Source organism: Ambystoma mexicanum, chromosome 3q (genome assembly GCF_040938575.1).
Source record: "Ambystoma mexicanum isolate Mex_15411 chromosome 3q, UKY_AmexF1_1, whole genome shotgun sequence".
Classification (NCBI taxonomy): Eukaryota; Metazoa; Chordata; class Amphibia; order Caudata; family Ambystomatidae; genus Ambystoma; species Ambystoma mexicanum.
The window spans coordinates 349,265,550-349,286,312 of NC_090926.1; the positions used below are offsets into that span (position 1 = coordinate 349,265,550).

The following is a 20,763-nucleotide window of genomic DNA, read 5'->3' on the forward strand; positions in this document are numbered from 1 at the left end:
GAAAGAGTCCTGCACTGACAATGCTTGCAATTCACTAACCCTTCTTATGGAAGTAATAGCCACTAAGAAGGCAGGTGTTTAAGACTTGACTTACGCATAGGCTCGAATGGGGGCCCCCCCCCCATGAGCTTTGCAAGTACTACATTAAGATCCCAGCCTGGCGGGTTGAAATTGGAGGGTGGAGTCTCTCATTACCTCCATGAATGCCTTTTTGACTGGCACTTTCCACCACAATACTTTATTCTGGGATGTGGTGTAAGCCGATAGCACATATACTAAAATTGCAATGATACAGAGAAGATTAGCATGGCCCTTGCGCAAGGATGAAATGGAAATTCGTGAAGCGTTGCGTATTTTTTATCAAAATTTCCCTCTTCATCGAACCGACTATGTATTTTACCGCTGTTAAAAGCTTGCATGCATAACTGCTTCTGTTCCTTTGCCTGTAACTAAGCATGCTGTCTGTAACAAGCGCCATGATGCCGCCGGGCTACTGTGCGCTCTACAAATTCGAATAAATAAATAAGGCCGCCAGGTGGGGATTCATAGAGCTGAATACTAACCCCGAGTCTAGCAAGTGAAGCATATAATTTAGAATGTGGGAAGGAGTACATTCTATATTTGTTTAGACTGGCACCAAATTACAAATCTCCTTCACTTGTACAAATCTCCTTCACTTGTCGAAAGAATATTGTCTGGTGTTTGCTTTTTGTGCCTCCTTGAGGATATCCAAACACCGCTGTTGTTGATGAAGAAGTCCAAACTCTATGACCTCAGGAGCCATGCTGCCAAGTTCATCAAGTGTGGTTGAGGGTGCACTGTTATTCCCCCGTGTTGGGACAATAGATTGGTTTGGCACGGAGATTTGGGAATCGTACATCGCCAGTTTGCTCAGATGTGAATACCATGGCTGCCTTGCCCACATGGGATCAACTAGGATGAGCGTCATCTGTTCTCTGTGAATCTTTTTCACTACCCTGCTCGTTAAAGGGAGGGGGGGGGGGGGGAGTCAGAAGTGTAAGCACATTTCCTTGATCAGCTCATCCATAGGGCATTCCCCCTTGAAGTATGGTTGGGGAAACCTGGACACAAAGTCTGGGAATTGCTCGTTTTCTCTTGTAACTAACAAGTCTAGCGTGGGGTAACCCCACTGTGAGAAGATGTGGTCTACGACACTTGGGTTAGTTGCCAGTCGTGTTCCTCTGGTAGGGGATGTCTGCTAGAGTGTTGAGTACCCCTGGAACGTGTTAGGAGGATAGGAACATCCCCCGTCTGAGTGCCAATCGCCATATTTTCTGTGCCAGCTTGGATAGATTTGGAATGTGTGTGCCCCCCTGCTTGTTGACATAGAACAATGCAGTGGTGCTGTCTGTTAAACGGACTGGTTCGTCAGCTGTGCTTCGAATGCTGGAAGCGCTTTCAATCAGCAGGTTGATGTGGTTCTGTGCAGTGATGCAAGTCCACAGACGGTGTGTAGTGTGGTGATGATAGTGTGCCCCTCACCCGGAGAGTGATGAGTCTGTTGTAACAACCACTTGCGCTTCTGGGTTGTGGAAGGGTTTTCCCTTTTAAAGGTTCTCCTTTGTCCACCAGTGTAGATTTTGTACTAGTGTTGACAAAACGACCACTAGATTGTCCGACTGACCGCTTGCCTGAGACCATTGTTTCGCCAACACTCATGCATGGGGCGCATGCGCAGACGTGCGTGTGGGACCAGGTAAATGCAAAACACCATCAGGTCTAGTAATCGCATTGCTTTGCGTATGCTTATCTGGCGACTGGCTTGATACAGAGGTATTTGCCATAGCAGGTTTTGAACTCTTTCCATAGATGGAAAGACTAAGCCTGCTTCTGTGTTTAAGACAGCGCCTAGGAACTGTTTGGTTGTGATTGGCAAAAGGCTTGATTTTTTTCTTGTTTATCGAGAAGCCCAATTGGAAGAGAGGTTTATGGTTCTTTGTGTGTTTTGCTTGCAATGATGGGGTGATTCCACTATGATCAGCCAGTCGTCCAGATAGGAGTACACTGGGATTGCCACTCTGCGCAGGTGCGCTGCCACCACCTTCAGTACCTTGGTGAATACCCTTGGAGCAGACGCTATTCCGAAGGGTAGCGACTTGAATTGGAAGTGCTGGTTTGCTATCTTGAAGCGCAAGAGTTTTCTGTGCGCTGGGATCATTGAAATATGAAAATAGGCATCTTTCACATCCATTGTTGCCATGTAGTCTTCCCGCTTTAGCAGGGAGATTACCTCTTGTAGCAGCGTCATGCAGAATTTCTGTGGCTTTACATAAGTGTTTGCAGGGCGTAAGTCTAACACTGGGCGCATAGATAGATTTTCTTTGGCACAAGGAAGTAGGCTGAATAGATACCCTTGTTTACCTCATTCGCTAGTATTTTCTCTATGGTGTCCTTGAGTAGCAGCGCGCTGACCTCTTCGAGAAGGATGAGCTGTTCTTCCTTCGTTGATCTTCTTTGACATGGGGGATGGTTTGATGGTTTTTGGATGAGCTCTACACAATAACCTCCCGCTACTGACGATAGCACCCACTTTTTCGTGGTGATTCCCTCCCATGCGTGGGTGAAGTGTGAAATGCGCCCTCCTACTGGAGAGGCATGGGAGAAGACCTGTAACAGGCAGTCATTGCTTAGGACATGGACCTCCCACTGCCACGAGATCGGCACTGGCCTCTTTGGTATCCCTGTGAGGCTTGGTCCTGGTTGTTATTGCAGGAACAGCCCTGACCCTGTCCGTAAACCGGAGCCTCAGAGTTTTGGCCACGAAACCAACAAAAATTACTTCCGCCTTTCTGGCCTGGTGGTTTGGTCATCAGCTGGCCTAGAGATTTTAGTGTGCCATATTCCTCATTGGCGGACTTTAATGCGTCTTCTACGGTTTTGATGAATAAGACGGTAGGTTCCACCGACATATTAAGTAGTGTAGCCTGGGTCTCCAGTTTGAAGCCCGACTGGCGTAGCCATGCGCAGTGCTTGATTATGGTCCCTTTGGCAATAATCCTGCCTGCATTATCTAGACCATCTAGGTTGTTTTTAAGAATGCAGCTGGAGGTTGCCTTGCCGTCCGCTGCCACCACGGCTAGTTGCGACTTCCGAGGTTCGGGACCCGAAGCCATCAGGGTACTTATTTTGTCCCATTTGTGGCAATTATAGCTTGCTAACAGCGTCAAATTATTGGTGATCCTTGTTTAGAAAGCTGTCGAAGTCACTACCTTTCTCCCCATTGTGTAGAGTGTTTTGCTCTCCTTAGCCGGGGTGCCTCTGAAGAAGCTAAAGGTGTTCCTGCCCTTTTACGGGTTGTGGTAACTACGAGCAAATCTGGCTTGAGCTGACCCCTGATGTAGAGTCGGTCAGACGGCGCTGGGCGGAAACGTTTTTCAACCCACGGATTGACTGCCCATGTCTGATTTGATGTTTCCAGGGAAGGTTGAATGCTTCTTTGGATAGATAGTAGAACAGGGATGAATTGGGTGGAGGCCTCTTTGTCCCTTGACCTATCTTCTACCAAGTCTTTATCTAGCTGAGTCTCTTGGGTTTGGATACTTAAGTGTTCAGCTGCCTTAATTAACATGTCATTATGGAGAGGCTGACTGTCCACTGGTGAATCAGCCACTGGCGAATCCTGCTGAATTGGTGAGGCCAGGTTATACACCTCTTCCTCCTCATCATCATAATAATGATCAATCTCTTGATAGGTCTCATTGTCATCTGTGTGGACATCATACACATCTCCTTGGACTGGACTGGGATAGGGAGAGTATCAGGTTGAGCTTTCTTAGCTGGGAGGTGGAAGCCTCAGCTGTGGGAGGTGTGCTCTTGAAGTTCTGGTATTCCTGTGTTGTTTTTTTTCAAAGAAATTGGAAGTAAAGGTCATCCTAGTCATGACCCTGTCTAGGTCTTCAGCAGTCCATGTGGCTGAGCTTGGAATGACCCCAGGGTACTGAGGGGTAGAGTCCTGTCCTATGGGCGTAGGATGACCCTGGGGTGTAGACTGGGCCTTAGTTTGAGGCTGACCTTTGTTCTTTAAGGCTTCTGCCAAGGACAGAGTGTTTCTCTCTATGAGTAGGGGTAGGGGTAGACATGTCCTTATTAGGCTTATCCTTGTGATTAGGGCTCTTGGAGGAGTGTTTCTTGGGAAGTTTGGACTTCAGCAGGCTCTCAGGGACATGTTTAACTAGGTGGGATAAACTAGTGTTTTTAGAGTTTTCGACGTGCGATGTCGACTTTCGGCAGTGGGGCAAACTGCAGCTTCCTCTCCTGACGGTTGGCGTTCGGTCGATGGTTAGGGGACGGCGTCTTGTTTGTCTTTAGACTTACGGGGCATGTCATGAGGCCCGTCATGAAGCTATCGGGACCTCGAGTGCTCAGATGACAGGGATTCTGTAGACCTCCCCAATAACGCCCTGTGTGGGAGTTTGGTCGACGACGTCGACTCCTTGCCACGGGCTATGTGCTTAGTGCCGGGGGTCATGGTAGTGCTTTTGCCGCCTGGTTTGGTCCCTGTAACAGAGCTGCCGGCCTGTCTTTTGGGGTAGGGGCCTTTGCTGTCTGTAAAGACTGCAATGCTGCCGTCACTGGAGGCTCCCTCCACGACCATGGCAGCCTCGCCCTGCATGGCGTGATGGGACCAGCGTTTAGTTCTTCGGTCTCGAAGAGTTTTTGGTTGGAAGAGCTTGCAGGCTCAACAATGCCCCTCGTCGTGATTGCGCGCTAGACACAAATTGCACACCCGGTGCTCGTCTATCCACAGGAATTTTTTATTACACATGAGGCAACATTTAAATGGTGTATTCTCCATGTTTAAGGGGAATGGAAGCCAGGCGAGAAAGGGAAAGGAGGGGAAAATGCATTCTACAATGACCACCCCGCACTCTCCTTAGAGTAAGGGGTGTAGGTCCAGTGCGGTCTTCCAAGGGCGAAAGGGTCCGTAGAGTCTGGAATCGTCTTTTCCACTGCGTCGATGAATCAGTCAAAGTCGATTTGGAAAAGGACAGAAACAAGTTACAGGTCTTAATTTTTGATAAGAAAATGGCATTAGCCGAAATGAACTCTGCGATAAGCATCTGTGACAATGGCGGAAAAAAAAATGTCTGCGGGACCTCGACGCGTGAAGGACCATGAGTACAGTGGATGTCACACAAGGGATAGTATTACTGGCACACCCTGTCAGTGGAGTAGCTTTGCTGAAAATGTTGGGGGGGGATATGAAAACTGAAGGAAAGGGGCGGGTTGGAAGGTGGCTCTGAGGGATAACGTTATACTACGACACCACAAGAGTCTCTTGCTGACGCTCTGTTATAACTTGCATAAGACTGGTGCTGGATCTTTAAAATTTTATTCTAAAGACATGCCAGTCTTCTGAAAGTTAACACCACAGTGTGGCTTTACAATTCACTGCATTGACAACAGTAAAAAAGGCCAGTCTAGCCAATTAATAACACACACCATGCTTGCTTTATCAAGATGCCCAGAATAAAGTCATGTCACAGTAAAAAAGGGCAAGACTGGCTGCCCCAAAATCCCAGTCGGAGTCTAGCCAAGTAATATTTCATATTTGCCTTCTTGATGCCCATAAACAAGTGCCGCACCTGCCAAGAACCTCTTGCGCACACATATGCATACACACACACACACACAAAAATCCATACCCATTCACCATGGACGCATTAAGTGCATTTCAACCTTTTCAAATAAAAGAGGCCTCGAGCCTTAGGAGTGGCCCCCAGCACTTTCCCCCCCCATGTTGCCACTCAGCACTCAGCCGTACTTTTAATACAGCATTATATTAATTTCTCTCCATTTTAGGACAGGACCCGACAAACAGTGCTTTTAGGCCAGGCAATTAGTAATAATTTAGCGCATTTCATTGTTAGCACCTGAATTTGTATACATACATTTTTTGGCAACTGAAATCATTATGAGTGACTAGGTACTTGCATGTCAGGGGAGTGAGCAGGACATGGGAGACAGCAGGCAGCTCATTCTCAAAGTTCTTAAGTAAGTGTGTGTTTCTGACACAGAGAGTCAACAGCTTTCAACATTTAAGCTGACTAGAATAGCCTCATTAGAATATGCAGATGCACCCACAAAGTTGGCCCCTTTACCGGCGACTCCTGCTGTCTCTAAAAGTTAGCCCCTCACTACAGGGTTAGCACGCAGTCAGGGCCAGCCCTAGGATTTGCGGGCCCTGGGCGGCAAATGATGTGTGGATCCCCTCGTAGAAAATGATGTAAAAACAATTGTCATTAATATCCGTAGGGATCAGATAAACTGACACTCAATATCTGAATTTTAACTGTTAATATTACGGTTGTAGCAATATCAGGAGTGAGGCTTATTTTTTGGAGTAGCCGACCGAGTGAGCTGAATCATTTGTAGAGATGAGGACCTCAAAAGAAAATACTGTGACGAGGAAGAGCAGAGCAAAGAGTAAAGCTCATCACTGGTAAGTAATCCAAACATACCTAAGATGACTGCACTTTCCAAGGATGTAAGGGCATGGATTGGTCCTGGGCCAGACAGGGCAAAGTGCTTTTGCTACAGGATAGTGCAATCGTAACAAAGCCCATTTACCCGAAAGTTACTAAGGCAGTCGGAGTAAGCAATTCCGCAGGTCTTCAAATGTCATCAATAGGTGTCAAGTCCAGAAGAAAAGTGTGGGGGTTCATTAACATAAGCACAGGGACTGATTGTATCCTACAGTGAAATACGCAAATTTAATTCAACTGGTCTTTCCTAGTGGAAGAAAATTCAAAATAGAAATGAACATTGTCTTTTACAAAATGAATCATTAATACCTGCAGAAAAAAACAGCTAGAGGAGATTTTCCTAGTACACTGCTGGCAAAGCGTAAAAGGTGTGCACCTTTTAACCCAAACATCTATATTGAAATATTCTATGGAAAGCAAAATACCAATACAAGATGTGTGTTTTGGGGAGACTCGTGTGGTTTTGTGGGTTCAAATGCTGGTGGGCAAAAACTTGAGAAAACCACCTTTTTTGCATGATGGCCTCAAAAACACCCAGGGGGTGGAGTCAGCACTGTGAAAAAAGTGAGCGGACGCAGTCAACCCACATGTAATCTCAACTTGTGCCCTGAAAATCAACACAGAACCAGGGAGAACATCTTCAGTCCAGCAACCTCTCTTCCCACATCCATGGACCTGGTAAATCACCACAACAAATGTGCCCTCTGATCCTTTCCCCTCCTCACCATGACGTTTGGCTTTCAGCAATACTCTGTTTTATAAATCAGACCTGAAAAATACACAGATCATAATTAAAGTACTCCAGCAATATAGGAATCCTTATTGAAATATGTCAAACAATAAGAGTACAAATGCGTTATTTTCACCCCATCGTGGAGATTACAAATACCAGAATGCAATTCCACACAATTATAAAGAATGGCTTGTAGGCTGTCTTTTAAGACTTAATCATAACAAAAGAATGTGAAATGGTAACTTTTTGCATCTTTTGACAAAGGCATTCCCAACCCCCTCCACCCTCCAAAAAAATATATGTATTTAACACACTAAATGCAAACATATGAATGAATACTATGAATTCCACCCAGTCAACCACCAGGGCAGTGGCTGCTGACTTCGAATCAGGCCACCAGCCAGGGTGAGGAACTGAGTCGCGTGGGGTATCCCTGCCGCCCGCTTTATGTAATGGACAGCCAGGCTTGCACCATCCAATTAATTAATGGAGCGCTGCAATGTGGCACCCCGGCCCTGCTCTGCCCCAGCCAAAAGATGGAGGGGGGGGGCAATTTGGGATGCCACAAAAATTGGAGTGGACTTGTCCCCCCCGTCTCCCCTATAATTACGCCCATGCGCCCTGTCAACGTCTATTTCTTGAGTTTCTAAAACAACAACTGTAATACTCCGCAGCTTCCACTAGATGTCAGCCTATGCATAGCATGTGATCTAAGCAGATTCCACATGCCTCAGAAATATAGGATTAGATATTGGTGTGTGAAAATGTTCTTGGCAGGAGATTAGCACTGTCATAGTTGTGTACAGCCAAATCTAAAATAAGCATATCATTTTCATGCATCAAGAGAAAATTGTGGATGTCAGCTATGCTAATGTGGGCTTGTTGTACACAAAGTTAAGCTATCCAATGATACTGAAGGAATGTTTTTTTCTCCGACTAAGGGGAACTATCAGAAACATACCATGTACAAGGTGGTCATTTGCATAAACATGTTGCATCATCTTAAAAGACTATAAAGCAGCTTAAAGGAAAAGAAATTGTTTCAGTGTGTCCTGTTATTCCAGCAATAAGGGCTATGATGAAATGCTCCCAGGCATCTGATTTTCTCATGTCTCTCTCGCTAAGAAGTGTTCATAGATGCCTGGTGCTTGATGGAAAATGGGAAGCAGGGCCCCCAGTTCAGGAGAGAGGTGGGGTAATAGATTACTGGGATGAGAGAGGTGGGATAATGTAATGGATTTCTACTAGGTTATTGGAACACAGAAGAGGGAAGTTGGAGTAATGCGTTGGATTACTATTGGTGTACTGCGAGGTGGGGGATAATGGAGCAGTGAGACGAGGAAGTGGGCAGTACTGTTACGAGGAAGTGGTTGTAAAGTATTACTAATGGGGTCTGGAACACGGAAGAGGAAGGAGATTACTATTCAGGTACTTAAACGAGGTGGAGTAATGCAAACAATTACTACTCCTTACTGGGAGGAGGACATGGTATGATTTTCACTGCCGATGTTCCTAGAAAATAGAGATCTTCATCGTTAAGTCACGCTTGTCTATCAAAACAAAGGGTTTTGAAACATGCATCAGGCACTGGGAAAAAAACAATGTACGCTATCCCCATACCCCAAACCTTCAAAAAACCTCACCGCTTACACTGCACACATACCACACGGCCTCAAAACTACCCTAGTCACTCCCCTTGTAATATTTTAGAGCAGTTTTCAAAAAAAGATTTGAAACTCGATTTTCAAGATGACAGATTTCAGAAATAAATAACAGTATCCAACAAAGCATCATAGGGCATATAACTAACATTTTGGTTTCCAGGGGCACCCTGCTCTACACCAAATAATTTTAAAAAAGACTGCATAGATTTATGCCAAACCAACTAAGGATTTCCTTTGAGGGCTCTGTGCTCATTTTGTTTCTTAGTTGGTGAAAATCCAACCGCAGTTTGGGCTGTGCATGTGAGGACAAATTTGACATTTTCCCAATGTTAAAACCAATGTATAAACGTGACAAAAAGCACCTTTTTCTATTTTACTCTTCATACCTTTTGAAACGCAACACAGATTTCCCAGTTTTGGGAGACCCAGGTCAAACATCCTGGGTGGAAAATTTCTTGCTCACCTGCCGTACCTTGAAAGTTATTCAACTAATAGAATTTTTTGAATTTCCTATGGATGATAGGTTTCACCTCAACTACAGGGCAGTGCTAGGTTTTGTCCTGATGAACAGCCACATAATTGATCTGGAATTATAATGACAGCTGAAACTGCGAATTAGTGTAGCGATAGTCTTGATTAAGAATCAATATGCTCTCCACTAACAGGAGAAGATGTAACAGAGCTGTGTAAAATGTGGATAGGTAAAAGTACCAAGTCTTACAGCATTTTGTATTACAAATATTGATGTTCCTGTTTTCAACATATGTGTTCAGAAATGTACTTTTTTTGACTGAATGTGGAAATTGGGGTCTATTTGTGGCAACAGAAGTGGTGGACATCTTTAGTGTTCTTGATGATTCTAAATGATAGGATGGGTCTTTGCTAAATCGATACAAATAATGATTTGATGTGGGTACAATGCTTAATGGAATTAGGATGTAGTAACAGTAATAAACCTCCCTAAAATAATTTGCATTTTCTAATCTATTTTCTAATCTATTTTCACACGAACATGCACTTCGAAAAGTGATGAGTGCAGTTAGAAGGAAGGCATACTGTCTTCGAATGACAAGGCACCATTGACTACTACGTTTTGAGCACAAGAACCAAGCCACAAAGCTACCTCTTCCCAGTCTAATATGGCACGGATGTGTACATCAACCTTTTCTCTCCACACTTGAGCACTTGCTTAACAACGGTCATGAACGTCTCTGCTTAGCAGTGATGTGACATGGGCTATGTGAAAGGTGTTCTAGGGGTTAAAAATCTGTGCGCTAGTGAAAGGCTTTGTGTGCAACTTTGCTCTTAAAATCATGCCCCAATTACAGTGTTTCCACTCCTCTAAACAACGCACTCTGATTTAGTGTTTCCAGCCCCTCGATGATGGTCAGGAGTGCAGTGCTGCCCCATTACCAGTGATACCCTCTGAGATGCTGTGTTCCCTCCCCCCTCCCCCACGATCTGTTGGATGCTTGATGGATAGCGCATCAGTTCAGAGATGCCTTTACCTCTGGGACGTCAGCCTCATGTTCGGGTGAATCTCCACCGTCATCGCTGGTTTTCCGCTTCCGTTTGTTCCTCATACTTTGAATAAAGTTCTTATGAAAGTCGCAAATATACAAATGCCTCACCTGTAATATAGGGAACATACAAATGAGATAGAAAGTCAAATCCTGAACGCACGACTGAATACTTAAGATCGCTAATTAACATCTACCTGTACACCTTCCAATAGGTGCTCTCCCCACCAAAGAAAACACATTGGACATTTTCAAGTGATGAACGAACAAAACACGTAATGGCCATCTTTACAGTTGAGACCCAAATTTGGCAAAGTCACTTAAAATAGACTCTTCCCAATCAAGGACCCTTTAATAAATTGGAACCGCACACGCTCACTGCGTTCAGCAGTATATCTAAGAGACTGCTCAGTAATTATTGCTGTTGCCTTTTGGTACCGTGAATTTAGCTGGGCATCTCCAGGGGGGGGTTTGTTACTGGACTAGCAGAGAATGATGCGGGTCACAGACTCAACGTCTCAAATGGAACTGCACTTCACTCACACAGTGCACACTTAAAAAAGACAAAACACTTTTTATGCAAATGTTAAGGCAGAGTTAGCCTCTTCCAGCATCTGTATAAGCATGTTCTACCTCTCACCAATTTCTTTCTCATTAAGTGGAAATCCATCCAGCGGTTTGGGCTCTGCACGCAAGCAAATATTCCCAATAGGAAAACCAATGCATAAAGTGAAGAGCGCACCTTTTTTTAACATTTTTTTTTTACTCTCTACACTTTTTGAAATGCAACACTCATTTTCCATTTTTGGGGAACCCAAGTCAGACATCCCAGGTGGAAACAAAGTCTCAATAAAGGAGTGCTGCACAGCAATTTTCTATGCAATTCTGTAGGTTTGCTAATTAAACTGACACTTGTGTATCACAGCTAGCTATTTAAACTGCCATGTTTACAAAGCACAGCTTGCCCTGCATTCCTCTCTTGCCCTCACAGTTCTCTACTCTCTTTTCTCTGTACACTAAAAGTTCAAAGGGGTTAATGGAGAGTGTGTGAGCAGCAATCATCTCATCAACTCTAAGTGCCAAAGGCCTCTGTGGGAGTGCTACCCAAGAAAGGTTATTGCAAACCATAAGTAATTGGGATGATACTTTTATTAAGCTAGCAGCTATATCCAGTTTGGCAAACCACTAGTATGTGTTTAAGACAGTCTTGCAATTCCATTCCTAAAAAAACAAAAACACATTGTTGTACAATGCACAATTACAGCATTGCTACTGTAAAACACTGCATTGTCTCCATGAAGTTTAGGTTAATGTATCTAAATCGCATAGCTAACTAGATATTTTACTCAAAGTATTGATCAATAGTTCCATCCAATATGCAAATACACAGATGTGCTGCAATACCATACACTGTAGTTATGATTGCATACCTACTAGCATCTGCGTGAGACAGCTGGGCAATCCCGAGGTCGGGAACGCAAGCAGATTCTGCAAGTAGCTGCTCGCATTTCATACCGGTCAGCTTTGCGTCTTCTCCACTGGAGTGCCATACCTCAAACCCCCTGCTCACTCACCAGTGCACCTCCTGGACCCACTGAAGTTCCTGAAAATAGTTATTTCCAATTGCAGACATATGTGTAGTTCCGTTTTAAGGGAAACATGAATTGAGCTAAGCCTGGTTCCCTTAAGAACTAGAGTATCAGCACCCCAGATGGCGTCTCAGAGTACCAATAGCAATAAGCACTGCTTTCATGGGTGCACATGGGGTGGAATGCTGGCTGGGGCTCGAAGGCCACTGCCGTCCCTGCCCTTGCCTGAAACTGGTATTTAGCACTATCTTGAAAATAGTTGATATCAATAACAGGCACGGGTCATCTTGTCCACCTGAAGTTGACATTTACCCTGCCGTGCCCATCACAACACCATACTATGCACTTAGTTTCAAGCTATGACTAACATTGTAGACTTGTTGATTAACGTAACTCCTGACCTTCTCCTTACACAACAAATGATGGGGTAAGCCTGCTATGTATGGGACACTGCCCTGTGCAACACACAGCCGGCACCCAGCTGCAAAGAGTCTCGCACTTGCTCATTCATGCAGCAAACCTTTAGATTTAAAACACTCATCTTAGGAATGTCTAACTTCCATGGTAGAGAAAAATGCTGTATTATTGCTCATTTCATGTCTGAGAATATTAGTAAAACATTGCTAATCAAATAAGATTAGCTAATCAAGGTAATTATAATGGTGTTGAAAACAAATATATCCCTTGATATGAACCTGTAAACAATTAATCCTGCCCAAAAAGACATAGGGAGGGGCCATACGTAAGTGCATAAAACATTAAGTAAACATTATCATGTAAAATATTATTTTCAGATGCAACTAAGAAAAATCATTCACATCTACAGAGATGGCGGCTTACTGAAGGAGCTCCTCTCGCGTTCTTGCGTTCGGCAACCAGCTAATTATCCTTTTTGTCCACTATTTTTAGCAATTGCAGCACTAACACTGGACAAAGCACCAGGGAGATGGCAGCAGTCTTCTTTCCAGGCAGAGTTATACTCTTGCAATGGTATCCTGGGCGAGACCTTTCCACAGTGCTCTGCCCGGAATCTTGGGTTTCCGCAGGCCTGCTCAGAACATAGGCATCCCCATGGTTGACAAATTACCCCCCTTATTGATGCTTTACCCGTCCAATCGGTGGTCACCCCACCCCCACTGGCAAATAACACATCCAGTAGCGCCAAAAGGTGCTTGCCGTCAATAGCGCATTTACAGCACCTTTGTTTGTGATATTTCCTTTCTTATGGCTTTAAGCAGACACAACGGGGAACAGATGGGTCATTAATATCATTGGGGTGGGGGCCATCTATGTTAAAAGCAGGCTTCCCACACTAGTTTTATACATTCTCTAACAAATTAATATGAAGCAGTTAAAAACATAAAAATACATTTCAAAGTGACATGCTTCATAAGATCCACCTTTTGTCTTTTAACAGTGTTTTAGTTCATTTTTTGCTGGGATGCCCTACACATAGCCTGCGATGTGTGTGCCCCTCCCTTTGAGTTTTATTGCCGGGTACACTTCTAAAGATGTTATTTGCTTGTCAAACTGCTCAATCAAAAGTAAATGATATTATGCCGAGTTCATCTTTTAGGAAACTGAGCTGTCGGTTCATGGGATCCAACTTTTGTTTTCACTGTGGGGACAGAAATGTCCCCTACCCTCTTCCTGAGAATGAGCAAACGAGGGACCCAATGCATCCCCTGGCCGAACGTGCATTTAATAGCACCTATTTTCTTTATGAGGAACAGCAAAAAAAACATTATATTTACAGCCAGCTAGAAATCTGTAACAACTCAGCAACAGTCAACCTGCTGTGCTACATAGTAGCTTTCCACTTTGGTACCTGTAACTCTACCTTCAAAGAATTCGAAATCAGATATGGATTCCGGATTGTCCTCAAAATCACTCCATTACCAATAGTGCAGCTCATGCACATGACTTTAAAACCTATAGTGTTGCATCTCCAGCCATACTGGCACTGTGCATAGTCCGATTTGGGATGTAAAACAAAAAACTGAAAACTATGAACAGCTCTACGAGAGCAAAGGGATGTTCCCACCCCTATTGCTAAAGATTACACCTTGCCCCATCTGTGCTTGGCACATTTTAGTGGGCTCTGAGAAAGGTCAGGAATGACAGTCGGATACAATTTAGACATGGTTTTGACTAAAGACTTTTATTGCTGTCCCTGTGCAAGAGGGGTTTCCCTACCTAAATTCAAAACTTAGGATCTGTCTGAGTGTCCAAAGTACTATTCTGACCCTAACACGTTCAAATTAAATAAATCTGAAGGTGAAGAGGATGTCTTTGGCCTCCAGTGTTTCAAAAGTGTTCAAAAACAAATGAATAACTTCAACATAAATTCTTTCAAGGATATTGCTCTTTAATCCAGAGGGTGTCTCCCTTCCCCTGGATTCTTCTTTACAATTTCATGACAATAATAGTTCTCATCTTTTCTCTTGTTCAATATCAAAGTCACATATATATTTATCCTTCGCTTTTAGGTTGTCAGGATACCTGGAATACTCTTCTGCCAGAGCTTCTGGTTTTCACACACACTTGCAATTGCCTGGTGTATTCTCCTTCCAGAACTACTTGTAGTTGTCTGTCTCCACCCTCGAAAGTTTATCACATTAGCCCTTTTGGCATAGTACATTGCCTCAGTGTTTTGCTCACCATTCCAATCATTCACAACCTAAGAATTGTGGCTTAATTTACATTGTCCACTAAAGATTCACTTCTAAGGCCAATGGGCTTTTAACTTCTTACTTTCATTATTAACAAACGTTTTTCTCTCTTTTTCAGACTTGGAATGTTCAATTTTTAACATACAGCAGTTCTCCCTTCGTCCCAGCATGGGCTCCCTGACCCTTCATGGCGTTTCCTGGGCTGTTTGCAGTTTGTCGATTGACAGCCGCGGGATTCTCTCTCCTTCGGGTTGCTCGGCTTCCGGTTTCCACATCCCCCGTGGCTCTGGCTGGGCTTCTCCTCTCGGCTCTCCGGTAAGCTTCTTCTTGTGGGTTTCCACTGGTGAACACGCAGGAGCGCTGCGCTTGCTTTGGGCATTCCCGAGTGCAATTTTCTTCGTGTTGTCCTCTGCTGCTCACTGCATTAGCTGGTTGGCTCCAACTTTCTCTTTTTGGTTCTTGGGCAACACGGAGAGCAGCAGTCCGCTCCCACCAGCAGTCTGCCATTTCTTCTGGTGATCTTTTCAAACATTCCGAGGACGGGTGTATGATCACAACAACTAGAGCATTACCTGTGCTTCAAGCTTCCTCTGCTCTGCATTCCTCCATTCCTCTTCAAAGTGTTAAAGGGTTTCTGGGAATAGTAGTAATAGTACTTTCTTTTTACTAACTTTTATGGAAATATTGGAGAAATGGTTTTATCAGTTTGCTAAACAGAGAGCAGCTGGTAGTTTGCTTTCCTCAGCAGGCACCCTTCTTTGGAACAGCCTCTCCCTCCCCTCTTGAGCAGGACCTACTAAGTTCCGGGAAAGCCTCAAGACCTTCCTCTGTAGCTCTTCCTTCCCTCCCTTGCGCATATGGGCGAATAAGGAGGCATTTCAAAGCGCATCCCGAAATCAAAAACGGGCTGAACTTTCAAATGCCCAGAAATTAGGGTCATCCCTCTGCACCTTTTAAAACAGGTGCAAGGGGGGAAGAGCCAATCATGACTGTCATTTCTGTCATAACCAAGTACTACAGTAGTGGTTTCAGCCAAGATTGTCGCACTTGAATTTCTATCCCCTAAACAGGAATAGAAATGTTTTTTCCTTGTGCATTTCACAGAGGCAGACCCTTTCACAGGCCCTCTGTGAAATGTGCTCCCAACAACCACATTGTTGCAGTCAGCCCTGCAGATAACCTGCGTAACTAGCCTTTTTACGCATGAAATTATGGAAAATACACATGATTTAATGTTCTACTGCGTACCGTGTACGCTTCGATTTATTCACTAAAACAAACATACTTTCTACCACTAGATGGCACAGTAGCGTTTCTTTTGTCAGCAGCATAGCCTTTCTTACACATGATGGTGAATTTCCAACTGAAAGACCAAATCTGTGACAGCTAAGCGAGCAAAACAATAAAGCAAGCACCCATTTAAAATGTGTTCATACCCATAACATCTAATAGCTTGATATGCTAAAAAGTAAAGTTTGCTTTGATGTCCTAAGATGAATATTCTTTAATAACCATACATTTTAAAGCGCTGAAAATGAAGTGGGTAAATCCAGGATGTTTTGCCTTTAGCATCTTCTAGTTTTCCATGCTGGATGTGGAAAATAAGGTACAGTGATATTATTTTGGCACAAAATGCTGCTATTAGGATTTAAATGTTATGATACTTCACTATGCAAGTAAACTCTATAGGACATTATTATTGTAGGTCTTGACACCGAAAACTAAAAGTCTTGTTCCAAGTAAAGCGCGGAAGAAGGTGGCCATGCCCAAATTGAAAGAGCGGGTTAAAATCCCAGCTTCGCTGTTTAGCGTAAGTGTGTGATGCTGGGCAAATAATGTAATCTCATTCTGACTTCAATTGCAAAAATTGGAGTGCATATAACTTTACACCATAACAAAAGGACAGTTTTAATAAGTGCAGGGACACATTGGTGTATACTGGTGCTCCTCTGCCAGTCGCTCCAATACTGCTGCATAGAATTGGATTATTGCAGCACTGGCCCTCCCCATTCTTGTAACACTGGATTTGACAGGCAGACAGTGTCGCCAGTCAGGGCACCAGAGATTCTAGTATAGCGGACTGTGGTAGAACCACCATTACATTTTCTGCCCTGTTGCTCCCAGCCACTGAAGTTGCTTGGGCCGTCCATAGTACTGCCCCACACTGCATTGCCCTGTTATGCTAGGATATTGAGTCTTGCATTGCACACCATCTGCCATTTTCACACTTTCTAGGACTTTCAGGTTCTGCAAGAAGTGGGTGTTTCAAACTCAAAGGAGAGCAGTTAACTGATTGGAACATTGAAGCTGCACTAGAATATTCTTATTACAATGAGTAATGAAGTTAGATGCCCCTACACAAGTAAGTTTGCCATTCCTCCACAGTCTCTGAAGTTAGTGCCTCTCCCAACATTTGAAGGGTAAGCCCCAGCCTACATTTTAGCCTAGGTGCACCCCTGGATGTGCGCACTTGCATTTTGATAGGCAGGGAGGTGAGGGAAGTCTTTCCCCCAAACTGGAGGTGTTAAAGGTTTACTGTGTGTGCTCAGAAAAATGTACTTGAACAAACGCAGTAAAACTTTAAAGCTGTTACTTTCAAGAAAGTCTTCTATCACCTCTCTGCATATTGCGCTTTAAAATATACTATTCAATAGTTGTTCCCCACACCAGACCATGGGAGGCGTTGGGTAGAACAGTGGGGGCAGAGCCTCCAAGTTTGCCCTGCCTATTTTCTGAAGTGGTCCCTCCCATCACGACTTAATTCCCCCTCCTGCCCCCCACAATGTAGGTTTTGTTGTGCCCCTACATGGGAGAAAGGTCAGGTAGGTCGGCTTACTCTCACAAGCCACCCCCACCTCTCCCCTCAAAGTGCTGAAATAAAGGGGCAGGAGCCAACACATCTGCAATTATTCCTTTACTTGCTGCCTGTTGTAAACCTGCTCTGTAATGTATAATTTATAAGGTTATGTTGGCTGTAGTAAGACGTGCGCTTGCTGTTGGGCTATACCACAAGGAATGGGCCATTACCCCATGCAGGGATGAACGGTTCCATTAGCCTGAACTGAATATGTTTGCCAATAGCACATGCAGGGAAGCCATGTGCCACAGGAGCATGCAAAAAAGAGATGCCCAGTTAGCATGTGCAGAGAGGAGATGTGCTGCTGCATGTGTACGGTGGCTATGCCAATAACGGGTCGAAAGGGAGTATGTGTTCTTACATAGCGCTTTTAGCCAAATTCCTTCTGCTTTTAAGCACTGTGGTAACGGTTATTATCCCATTTCGAATGGTACTTCATTTATTACAGCAAAACAGAGCCGAATGCCAGGGGAGCACTGTTGGGCATTGTGGTGGGGGCTGGCGAGGACATGTTTGAGTCAGGCTGAATAAGGAAAGGGGAGGGGGAAACTCGGGTACATTTGGCCCCAGTACTTTTTGTCAATTTCCAGCACTGATAGTAACTTGTGTGAACGGTCATTCTTCATTATTGCATTTCTTGTAAGATGCGACTCCTCTGCGGTCTTTCCTCTGCGCTATACCCATTAAAGGCTGCGTCACGTAATTGGAACTTGGGAAGTGCAGACCGCCCTCATGCCCCGTAGCTTTCCCCCCTTTCTTTGGATGCAACGTTTAGCCTGTGCAGAAGTGAGCCCTGCCGTTAAGGCTGGCAGAGAGGAGATGTGCTTTTATAGCATGGGCAGAGGAGATGCTACATTAGCACTCACAGAGAAGAAATGTCCCCATAGTACGTACTTAGTAAAGATGTGCCATTTGCACGCGCCATGGAACAGAAGGGCAATTAGCATGCAGAGCCGAGAAGTGCTGTTAGCATCTGCATAGACAGGATGTGGAGTTTGCACATGCTAACTGCATATCCTGTCGCTGTACATGCATGGATGGGATGTGCAGTTAGCATGTGCAGAGAGGATATGTCCCATTAGCATGTGTATAGAAGGCATGTCGTTAGCATGCACATCTCTGTGCACATGCGCGCAGTTATCACACATGTACCGAGAGTTGTCCCACTAGTATGTGCGAAGAGAAGATGCACCATTAGCAGACGATAAGAGATGTGCCAATAGCATGCGCAGAGAAGAGATTGGAGGTCACTATGGGTAGAGATATGTCCTGTCAACGTGTACAAATATCAGGCTTGCTAAACAGAATATGTTCTATCAATACGTGAAAAAAAGGTCTGCCATTACAATATGCACAGAGATGTGCTGTTAGCATGCGCACAGTGTAAAAGTGCAAACACATGCAAATGACACAAATTTGCTCTTCAAATGCTAACAGCAAATCTCTGAAAATGCTCAAAATAGATGTGCCTCTACCATGTGCTCAGAGTGCGTGGCGTACTCGTTAGTATATGTCAACAGGAGATGCGTAGCTAGCATGTTCAGGGAGGATATGCCATTATCAAGTGGAGTGATGTGCTGTTACTATGTGCCCACACAGGATGTGCCGTTTGCATGTGGAGGGAAGGGCTCTGCACAAGCCAGACAACTTTGATCTACAACGCTTTTGGTCTATGGGTCTGATTTTACATATGCGTTGGGTGTATGTGTTGGATAAGTTTTACTCTCTTGCAGAGGAGAAAACTCATTTTTACTCTCTTGAAATTGCATTTACTCTCTAATTTGAAAATTCATGCGTAAAATACTCCCACCTCAAAATATTATCTGGAGCACTGGTTGCAGTCAGCCTGTCATACATAAGCATAAAGTATGCAAGGGGGCTGGACTGCGCATCTTTCCAATATCGTCCAGGCCCACCTAAAAAGCTCAGGTCACCTTTGAAAATAAGCTGACATGAGCATTTCAGCAATGAGTGCAAAAAAAAAAAAAGTTCCCTCTCTGCACTTAATTGTTCCAATTAGAGTTTGGGTATAATTAAACCTTCACAGTTACAAAAACAAAGTGTGAAATAAAGAAAGAGAATACGGTCAAGAGAAAAAGAAAAGTGATATCAAAAAAGATTTGCACTTGATCCATAGAAATACACGACTAACATACTACATTTTAGAGGAAATTATGCCAAAAGTAAAAATAATTTAAATTACAAACGGCGTGAAATCACCACTCGAAGAGCTGATCAAAAAGGCTACAGCCTGCAATGGTGAATGAAGTTAATATATAAACGTAATCCCAAGTAAACTGCTAAAGGGCAAGGTCAGTTAAAAACGTCATCACAGCAGCACACAGGGACATACATTGTCCACTTATAATTCTGATCCAAATAGCTTTTTTATGCATCTGCCCCACTGCATTGGACTATCCATCATCATACTAAGCTCCAGGTGATACCTCTCTTGTTGTACTGACTATTTCTGACTGCATATTATTGAAAGCTGAGCTGGCAGTGAGGCCTTCTGCTAAACACCATCTTTAAACTACACATTTTTGAAGCCGAGACAGGACGGATATCTGTTTTAGTTGCTCACTATTCTTAGAGAGGCACAGCTCCTCCCTACTGATGAGGTCCAACCAGACCGAAACACGTGTCTGGGGATGCTGTTGGTACTCTTGTTCAGAGGAGAATTGCCTAGCATTTCAGTGCTGGACTGCCCCAGGGCAGGACAAAGACTGATATGTTTGGGATATTTCTTCTCTGTGAAAGATAGTGAGCTAAAGACTCTGGGTAAGTCTCTTGTAACCAGGACTAATGTCTGGCAGAGAGACTCCCAGGACCCCCCTTGTCAATTTGTTTTAGTTAAAAGCATGCAGGCTCTTGCCGATACTATTGGATGGGTGAACTATGAGTGAGCAGGTGATTAGCACATTCAGAACCCAACGGAAGGATTCAAGACGTCACAAGCTAGCACATGTCAGATGCAAGATGCTAAACCAGTTCTCATCATCACCTTGTATTCTAGTACTTATAAACATGGCTTTATAGTTAAACTAAAACACAATGGGCCGTGCCGTATTAAGAGTTGGGTGGAAAATTTGCCAGAATTACCATTAACACTACTTGGTCTGGCAGATTTACCGCCGGATTACACGTGCGGTTACCGTATTAATCCCCATTAATTTGGAGTCCATAGTACTCCAATGGGGATTTTGGCAGAATTACCGCTGT

The 20,763-nt window shown here is 44.1% G+C and overlaps 1 protein-coding gene and 1 non-coding gene across 2 annotated transcripts in view; one reads left to right on the top strand and one right to left on the bottom strand.

The window, feature by feature from the left end:
• Positions 1-20,763, bottom strand: part of SAP30L (SAP30 like) — a 107,661-nt gene that overhangs the window by 27,643 nt on the left and 59,255 nt on the right. The window contains exon 2 of the mRNA XM_069653977.1: positions 10,412-10,534. Coding sequence (XP_069510078.1) covers positions 10,412-10,534 — 123 coding nt within the window. The remainder of the gene's footprint in view (positions 1-10,411; positions 10,535-20,763) is intronic.
• On the top strand, positions 254-358 carry LOC138448207 (U6 spliceosomal RNA). The gene has a single exon (XR_011260053.1). It is a non-coding gene; the product is annotated as a U6 spliceosomal RNA (small nuclear RNA).